Source organism: Haliotis rufescens, unplaced genomic scaffold, assembly GCF_023055435.1.
Source record: "Haliotis rufescens isolate VD_foot unplaced genomic scaffold, xgHalRufe1.0.p SCAF_18, whole genome shotgun sequence".
NCBI lineage: Eukaryota > Metazoa > Mollusca > Gastropoda > Lepetellida > Haliotidae > Haliotis > Haliotis rufescens.
Window position 1 is genome coordinate 32129021 of NW_025963868.1, and position 10725 is coordinate 32139745.

The 10725-nt window shown below is 39.4% G+C and overlaps 1 protein-coding gene across 1 annotated transcript; it reads right to left on the reverse strand.

The window, feature by feature from the left end:
- Positions 1-4224: 4224 nt before the first annotated feature.
- LOC124113964 (receptor-interacting serine/threonine-protein kinase 4-like) lies at positions 4225-10497 on the reverse strand. The gene is made up of 3 exons (XM_046474464.2): positions 10327-10497; positions 5493-5580; positions 4225-5069 (listed from the first exon to the last, which is right to left on the reverse strand). Exons 1-3 carry the CDS (start codon positions 10495-10497, stop codon positions 4225-4227), a joined length of 1104 nt encoding a protein of 367 aa, XP_046330420.2.
- Between the last annotated feature and the right edge of the window lie 228 nt (positions 10498-10725).

The following is a 10725-nucleotide window of genomic DNA, read 5'->3' on the forward strand; positions in this document are numbered from 1 at the left end:
CGGCCTAATTATGTTTATCCACATAATATCCCTGCTCGTTGGTTTCACCCAAGTAATATTTACCTCACCAACACCGGCTGTTTGTTTGTATTTTAACGCCGCACTCAGCTTTGTTCCAGATTATGACGGCGGTCAGTAAATATTCGTGTCTGGTCTGGACAATCCAGTGACTGATATTACATGCAGCGACCCGCGTTGTCGGGGCAAATTAACACGACATCAACGACGTCACCGAGTCTGACCAGCCCGATCCACAAAGTCGCATCTTGCGTCCTATACACGTGTACAATCTGTGTTGATGTAAGAGTAACACGTGTACAATTTGTGTTGATGTAAGGGGTAACACGTGTACAATATGTGTTGATGTAAGGCAACACGTGTACAAAATGTATTGATGTAAGGGTAACACATGTACAATATGTGTTGATGTAAGGGTAACACGTGTACAAAATGCATTGATGTGGGGTTAAACGTGTACAATATGTGTTGATGTAAGGGTAACACGTGTACAATATGTGTTGATGTAAGGGTAACACGTGTACAATATGTGTTGATGTAAGGGTAACACGTGTACAAAATGTATTGATGTGGGGTTTAAACGTGTACAAAATGTGTTGATGTAAGGGCAACACGTGTACAATATGTGTTGATGTAAGGGCAACACGTGTACAATATGTGTTGAGGCAAGGGTAACAGATTTGTTGATGTTGGGATAGCACGTTTACACTATGTAACATATGTGTTGATGTAGGGTAACATGTGCACACTATGTAAATTGTGTTGATGTAGCGATAGCACGTTACAGTATGTAACATGTGTTTTGATATCGGGTAACACATGCACACTATGTAACATGTGTTCATGTAGGGTAAAACGTGCACATTATGTAACGTGTAGATGTTGGGTTAGCACGTTTACAATATGTAACATCTGTGTTGATGTGGGGTCACACGTGCACACCATGTAACATATGTTGATGAAGGGTAACACGTGTACACTATATAATTAATTGTTAATGTTAATGTAACTTATACCAGGGGATCCACACGAAGGTGTTGATATAGGGGGAACATACGTACAATATTTACAGCATGCTTTGATGAACGGATTCACACGGGTAAACAGGTTGTTGATGCTAAATAACACGTTTACAATGTGTAACATATTGTTGAAGCACGGGTAACACGTATACAATATGTGTTGATGTAAGTGTAACACGTGTACAATATGTGTTGATGAAAGAGTAACACGTGTACAGTCTGTGTTGATGTAAGAGTAACACGTGTACAATTTGTGTTGATGTAAGGGGTAACACGTGTACAATATGTGTTGATGTAAGGCAACACGTGTACAAAATGTATTGATGTAAGGGTAACACATGTACAATATGTGTTGATGTAAGGGTAACACGTGTACAAAATGCATTGATGTGGGGTTAAACGTGTACAAAATGTGTTGATGTAAGGGTAACACGTGTACAATATGTGTTGATGTAAGGGTAACACGTGTACAAAATGCATTGATGTGGGGTTAAACGTGTACAATATGTGTTGATGTAAGGGTAACACGTGTACAATATGTGTTGATGTAAGGGTAACACGTGTACAATATGTGTTGATGTAAGGGTAACACGTGTACAAAATGCATTGATGTGGGGTTAAACGTGTACAATATGTGTTGATGTAAGGGCAACACGTGTACAATATGTGTTGAGGCAAGGGTAACAGATATGTTGATGTTGGGATAGCACGTTTACACTATGTAACATATGTGTTGATGTAGGGTAACACGTGCACACTATGTAACATGTGTTCATGTAGGGTAAAACGTGCACATTATGTAACGTGTAGATGTTGGGATAGCACGTTTACACTATGTAACATATGTGTTGATGTAGGGTAACACGTGCACACTATGTAACATGTGTTCATGTAGGGTAAAACGTGCACATTATGTAACGTGTAGATGTTGGGTTAGCACGTTTACAATATGTAACATCTGTGTTGATGTAGGGTTACATGTACACAATATGTAACATATGTTGATGAAGGGTAACACGTGTACACTATACAATTAATTGTTAATGTTAGGTAACAGGTAACTATGTAACAAATGTGCAAATTTTGGGCACCACATGTACAACATGTAACATATGTGTTGATGCAGGGGTTATACGTGCACACTATGTAACATATGTGTTAATGGAGGGTAACACGTGCACACTATGTAACATGTGTTCATGTAGGGAAACACGTGCACATTATGTTTTAGGTTGTCGAATTTAATTATAAGCATTCACTGTGTATTTGTTTCGATTCATTGAGGTATGAATAAACAGTCAATCCTTAAGTAACAAATGTGCTAATGTTGGGCAACACTTGTACACAATGTAACATATTTGTTGTTGTAAGGGTAACACATGTACACCATGTAACATATGTGTTGATGTAGGGATAGCAAGTGTACACTATATAAAATGTGTTGCTGTAAGGGTAACATATGTACACTATGTAACATATGCGCTAATGTTGGGTTACAACGTACACAATATGTAACATATGTGTGAATGGAGAGTTACATGTACACACTATGTAATATGTATTGATGTAGACAACACGAGCACACTATGTAACTTGTGTTGATGTATGATAACACATGAACACTATGTAACATATGTGTTGATATATGGTAACACGTGCACACTATGTAACATATGTATTGCAGTAAGGGTAACACGTGCACACTATGTAACACATGTGCTGATGAAGGGTAACACGTGCACACTATGTAACATATGTGTTAATGGAGGGTCACACGTAGACACTATGTAATATGTATTGATGAAGGCAACACCAGAACACTATGTAACATATGTTGATGTAGGGTAACACGTGCACATTATGTTTTACGTTGTCGAATTTAATTATAAGCATTGACTGTGTACTTTATTTCGGTTCATTCAGGTATGAATCGAAAACCCGATCTGCAAGCTTTCATACAGTTTCCACATCGATTTTTTATTCATACCTCAATGAACCGAAAAAATAAACAGTCAATCCTTAAGTAACAAATGTGCTAATTTTGGGCAACACATGCACACAATGTAACATATTTGTTGTTGTAAGGGCAACAGGTGTACACTATGTAACATATGTGCTAATGTTGGGTAACACGTGTACTCTATGTATCATATGTGTTGATATAGGGATAGTACGTGTACACTTTATAAAATGGGTTGCTTTAAGGGTACCACATGTACACTATGTAACATATGTTTATGTGGGTATAGTACGCTTACAGTATGTAACGTGTGTGTTGATATAGGGTAACACGTGCACACTATGTAACAAGTGCCCATGTAGGGTAACACGTGCACATTATGTAACGTGTAGATGTTGGGATAGCACGTTTACAATATATAACGTGTGTTGATGTAGGGTTACACGTTCACACTATGTTACATATGTGTTGATGTAGGGGTAGCACGTTTACACTGTGTAACATGTGTTGCTGAAAGGGTAACACCTGTACACCATGTGACATATGTGTTGTTGTAAGAGTAACAAATGTTCAGTATGTAAAATATGTGCTGATGTTGGGTAACTCGTGTCCACTGTGAAACATATGTGTTGTTGTAGGATCACACGTGCACACTATGTAACATATGTGTTGATGTAGGATCACACGTGCACACTATGTAACATATGTGTTGATGTAGGATCACACGTGCACACTATGTAACATATGTGTTGATGTAGGATCACACGTGCACACTATGTAACATATGTGTTGATGTAGGATCACACGTGCACACTATGTAACATATGTGTTGATGTAGGATCACACGTGCACACTATGTAACATATGTGTTGATGTAGTGTAATGCGTACGCACTGTGTAACATATGTGTTTCTGTAAGGGTAACACGTCGACACTATGTAACACATGTGTTGATGAAGGGTAACACGTGCACACTATGTAACATATGTGTTAATGTTTGTATTGGTTTGTTTTGAAGTTGATGCATGGTATTAGTCTATGAGTGGTCATAATTAGTCTGTACTTTTTCTGAAGGTTCAAACAGTTTTCTTGAAATAAGTGTCAATGATGTTGAGTAATTTACTTGAATGCGTTTCTAGATTGAAAGAAATACTTTCAACAAAGAAATAATCGTATTAATTATAGTGACTGCCAGTTTGTATATAACATCAGCTTGTTTCCAAATCAGCCCTGCGAAATAATGAGGTCGTACACTTTCATGTGCTTTCCACGTTTTGCTATCATCGCTGCCGTATCCCCATCCTTGTCCTTGGCGTGAATATCTACAATATCTTGAGAAAGAATATGCTTCACCATTTCAATGTGGCCACTGAAACAGGGCATGTGCAGGATCGTGCCACCATTAACATCAACTGCAGACACATCACCTCCTTTACTAACAAGCAAGTCAAACACTCTTTTATGTCCCATCCCTGCGGCCATCATCAATGGTGTCCTCCCAACCATTCCTCTACAGTTGATGTCCACTATCTTCTGTGAGAGGATGTACTTCACCATCTCCACATGTCCTCCAAGACAGGCCAAATGTAGGATGTTATCACCATTTGTATCCACAAGTGAAGCATTGCCTCCAGTACTCACGACTAAGTCAAACACGCCTCTATGACCCTTAATTGCTGCAAACATCAGTGGTGTCCTCCCGTATACTCCTCTACTGTTGATGTCCACAATCTTCTGTGAGGCGATGTACCTCACCATCTCCACATGTCCTCCAAGACAGGCCAAATGTAGGATGTTATCACCATTTATATCCACAAGTGAAGCATTGCCTCCTTTACTCATGACTAAGTCAAACACCTCTGTTTCTCCCCAACGTGCTGCCAACATCAATGGTGTCATCCCGTGCTCCTTCTCTCTACTGTTGAGGTCAACATGACCTTCAGTTAAGATGTATTGCACTCGGCTAACATCACCCTCCCTGCAGGCTTCATGGAGTATGTTGTCTCCAGATTTTCTCTTCTGATCTCGTTTCTGCTGTTGAGAGCTCGAAGGATAGAACTTCTCCCTATCTGGAAATAAGTTTATTGATATTTGTTTCACCACAGCTAGTGAAGAAGTACTGGTACTATTTATGTTAACATTCTAAAGCACATTTATTTCATGAAGAATTGAACAAATAATTGCTTTTTCAAAAACTGCTTTACATAAACATATAAATTACTCAGTCTCGTCATATCCCAACATAATTTTTGGCATCTCAAATATAACTTAAGAAAGTTGGAAATCAAGGTTAATTCAATAGATAGTTCCGTTATCTTACAGTCTAACATTCTAATTGGTCATTGGAAATATTTCTTGGGAGGTATTGTTTCTTTTTCTAGACGTACAAGTATTTGCCCTAAAACCCTTAAGTAAAACAGTACTTGTAACCCCCCCCCCCCCCCCCCCCCCCAAAAAAAAAAAAGAAAAAAAGATAACTGGAAGGCTATTACCTTTTACACAGACAGCTTTACCAGATCGACTCTCTATACACCTAGAACCGAGACTGCAAGACATGTCTGTGCAGGGACCAGCGGGTACCTTTAAACAGAAGCAAACTGTCAACTGTGTGTTCGCGAATTTCTCCTCACAAATAACACACTGAGTCGATTAATTTCTCTGTCAGTTCTTGAGAAGCATCGGTCTTTTTTTCCTAGTTGAATAATAATAAAAGCGACAAAACCCGTTCCATATTCATATGAAATCTCTGCGTAAAGCATGATAATGTGTTTATGAACATTTGTTTATTAACATGTGTTCATGAACATGTGTTTAGGAACATGTGTTCATGAACATGTGTTTATGAATAACTATGATATAGTGATGAAGTAAGAAGATGAGGGTATCCTGACCCACCAGTGGTACCTGCCACACATGCATTAATTTTCACTTGACGTTGTCACGTCCACAAGACAACCGTATTCGGTTGGTGCATCTATGGAATCGATGCCAAACTGCCACATTAACAGCTCAGACAGTTACTGAGCCCAGTTAGTGGCAAAACCGTAGGCAAGTTGTTGATACGCCCAAGATTGATCATACGTCACCGTCAGCCACGCCTAGCTTGGTGTAGACAACATCTGAGGTTCAGAATACAATACTGGGACAGTATACTGATGGGTCAAGATTTAATCTGAACAGGTCAGTAGTATGCCAGTTTTTTAATTGCTGTCCTCTCATTGGCTGATTTCTGAGGATTGTTGGGAAGAAATTTGACCATTAAAGGAAAGAAACGTATTCTGATTATAAGTTATGATGTAACCGGTTCTTCAGTAGCCGAATGGATCACAAGGACAACTAATAATCCGACGATCGAATCCTCTAATGCTATTTTCCAGACATTAACATATCTACCCAGATCTGAGGCTATAAAAGTCTGAACACCCGTTGCGAAACATGTTCGGTTAATCAGTTCAAATTGTCGACAGTGACCAGACTAAACGTATGTCGAGTTGAAAACCGTACAGTTTTGGACCCGAGAATGTTTCTGGCCGGTAAGGCGACCATTAAAGGAATAGCAATGACTTTGGAATTATGGAGAACAATGCTACAATTGCTACCTTTGATAAAGACTGAACTCGGATTGTTTAACGTTACTGGAAAGTGTAGACCTTCTATAAGAGGCGAGACTACGTATAATATGTCGTGGATAGATACTGTCTTCTATACTTGAGCTTTCGAATGTCGTATTTAAGCAGGTTTTTGTATTATGAAATATGTTACCGTTTCAGTTACCCTCGATAGGTGCTAACAATTTGAAACTGACACTTCTAAACAATAGTTATGGCACCATGCGTGAGCGAATTTGGCGCTGACCGCATCGGCGTTGATAACCGGTAAGTCACCCGATATTGGTTATTACGGGTCCCAGACGCTGAATACGTCTGACCGACCAGTTGACAGGAGCTATTCACACCCAATTACATTGAATGAACGAATACGTCATACTTATTATCAGCTGTTTAACCTAAAGCCAGACGTCGCTTTAATATCCGAATACACATCAAATTAGTAGCATATACGTTTTTAACGCTTTTTATCCAATACCAAGAGTGTACGATATCATCGTTTATTGTACAATAATCAGTGAAACTGTTTAAAATGCGACTCATCGAGTTGTGTTGACACCGATAATATAGAAAATACAGACAATAGTAACCGCAAACAACGCTATCGTAATATTGAAGCTTTCTACTAGACTATTTGTACACGCCTCTACCGTATAGATATTTAAAACTATTGAATTCAGCATACATAAGCGAATTATTCAAACCGAATGAAGCAAAACATTCTTCGGTATCCTTATTCGGTACGTAGAAGCAAATCCAGTGTAATCCCAAATGCGAAGCTGGCGCAGTGTTCACGATATAGGCTGCCGGTAAAGTCTCTCGTTTATGCGTAAGTAGTAAATAATCCCAAGGTAATGTGCGTTTGTAGATGTCCTTGTACTCGTAGTCGCCTCGCACGAAAGCCTCTATATACGAGGTGTACAACATCTTTACGTCATCATAACGTTACGGTACGCGTCCACTTCAATACAGTTATTCATTTCGAAATAGGTAATCATGGTCAAAGGGTGAGCTAGCGGTTGTGAAAAGTACAGTTCAATTCCTACTTTGCCCGATTGTTTAGGGTAGTGATGTCCTTCATTCGCGCCTAGATCATTACTTAAATCGATAATGTACAGCGAAAAACCGCGGGTTCGGGTGTTATACCGTGTAATCCATTTCGCCACAGTCCACCGCCATTACGAAACAGGTCTAAGCAAGTTTTGTACAATCTGGACGAGTCGTCGCCGTAATCTACGTGGATAGATTTACCGTGTACCTCTTGACCATTCAATTTTACGTTTAGATTTGTCAAACTCTGATGACCAAATTTGAAACGGTTCAAAAGGCATGTACTGGCATACGCATTATTTTGCACCAAACCAATGACCATACGTTTCGGGAGATCTCCATTGACAATAGCTTGATTATGACAATCTCTTACACCCGTTGGTAGATTGTGAACAGTTGTCTTGACTCGCGTAATAGGGTATTTTGCAGTTATCCCTTTCTGTAAAGCTTTACTTTGTAGTTCTCTTATTCGTAGCGAAACCTCCACTTCTCTGACGTAAAATTCTGCTCTGACGATCTCACTTTTATAAGTAGTGCCATCATTGGCGTACATCAACCAAAACTGATCCGATGAACCAATTAGTTCTAGTTTTATATCAACATCGTCTATGAGATAACGACGTTGTAAACATATATCGCAATTAAGTCTTGACACGTATTCTACTTCACGCATGGGAACTATTGATTGCCACCGTTTTTTCGTCCCCGAGTTGCTGCGAGCATTGTCCATAATGAGATCATCAAATTTTTTGGCTTCGTCCATATGCCATCCTTGACATGATTCTTGTTTAGATTATTCGTCGAAGGACAGAAGCGATTCGAGATAAATACGGCAGGCGTAAGTACCGAGATTGGGCGTGACCTCATGCTGATTGTGACCGAGTTGTACCCTTTACATCGCGGAAAAAACTGTGAAGGGAATTATATATAGGCGCGACGTGGTCCGGAGGTATATAATTATCTTGTCCCGATGCTATTGGGTTTGTATTGTCGCCATTACTTTTAGTTACTTTGACAACAATTTGCAAATAACACTGCGCTAAATCGATATAACTATTAACGGGATTTAGGATATCAAATCGTATGGGTCCAGACCCGATTGTAGAGGTTGTCGGGGTATATCGCACCCATTGATCATCGGTCATGCTTGTCATAACACCCGATACTGAAAATAAATCTAATTCAGACTTTGCACATTCTATAGCCTCGGTACGAATCATCGTCTACGGGCTTTATTTCTCTTCCTCTGTCTGCGTATTTTAGCCGGCGGGGCATGTATTGACCCGTTCACGGATCGAACGCCTTCTGACAAAAATTCCCAAGCTCTTCTCTTAAATCCTGTCCGCGGACTTACAACGTCCTCCACCACATTTTGAACGACATTAGATAATTTCTTCTCCACTTCTGAGCATACTCTTTCCTATCGATTTTATCATCGGTAACGCAATTCTCCCGAAGGCACCGAGTATGTTCCCAAATCCTCCGCTCGCTTGATAATATCGTCCCGTATAAACGGGTACGCCCTCACCAAACTGAAGTCGAGAACATCTCTTTCTACGATATGGATGAAGCATTATGTACTTCTCTTTCGAAAGTGTAGTTTAACCATTGACCGTCCGATTTGAAATAACACCTTTGCCCGCATCGTCTTTAATATAGATACTAATACTTCGGACAGTTTCGTATCGTAATGGTACATACAGTATAGGGTTATAGTCTTTGTCGGAGACACAATCGTCCAACATAGCTTTACTAACGGGTACGTGAGCGAGTAATGCGTTCCCAACAATTTGAAACTCGATAATGTCGCTGTACAGGTACAGGTTATGGAATGTTTGATCTTTAAGGGTATGTAGGGGTAAGGTAGCTGGCTGCTTTTTATCGTGTAACGTGTTCACCGGACTTTGTCACAAAACCCAATAATCTCGCTAAGATTGGGTGAAGTTATATCGATACTTTGAAAAGCCTTACTCGGGTATATTGTTTTTCTTCTTCTTTGGAAATAGGAGGTAATTTGAAATAAACGGTGTGGTTCTTAATAGTTAAAAACTCTCAATCTGTTGGATAGTAATACATTTTTTTAGGATCTACATCTGACAATTTCTTGGTTTCGGACTTGATACCCCTCTGTAACTAATTGGCTGCCGGTATAATTTTTCCGTTAGTATATATATATATATATAAAGTGGCTGGTTGGGTAGCGTTAGGGTCAAAATGTGTGTTCGCTGTAGACCCAGTACAATGTGTGAAGATCATTTCTGGTTTCCTCGATTTGTGATATGAATGCGGCGTAAAACACATCTCATTCACTCTTGATATTTGACAGTAATTTACTTTTAATTCACCTAACGTTTATTGAGTTCAAACCTAGCAGACCAATACAGAATACTTGTTCATGTACTTAATGCTTTTTCTTCAATATGATGTAATTACATAAGGAAATAATTTCTGGAATGGAATTAAACCAAATAAGTACAATCACTTACATTCTTAAATTGGGTAAACATATTTACAGATAAAATCAACTTACACGTGAATGATTCTTTTGAAGAACAATAAATCCTTCATTCTTCTCAATTGGCTTCGATTCACCAAGTCGTAGACGACAAGTTAACGTTTCATAACTGTATTCGTATCTCAAACAGCCGCCAGTTTCAACACATCTTACTTGGCAGAGTTTGATGCCAATGTTCCTGATAGTAGAAGAACGCTCCGTCTCCTTCTCTGTTGTCTGAACTTCACTTTGTTTCCTGCTGGATGTTACCAGTCCTACCATTGAGTGAACAGCTGCTGATACCAGGAACAGCTCCCGAAACACCCCTGAACACAGTGAAGTCATCTTCAAGTCTGCACAGAAGATGCACCAACTACCGACCACACATAGCTGGGTACGACTGCACGACTGCTGATCGACACAACCAAGGTAGACCTGTTGACTTATGTATATGGACGCCATGTGACAGATACCGTTACCACTGTACATGTTACATGCGAGATCAATACTGCAAATTACAGTCTAGAACCAACAACGAAAATGCCATCTGAAGTTTACTGAGAAAAACAGAAT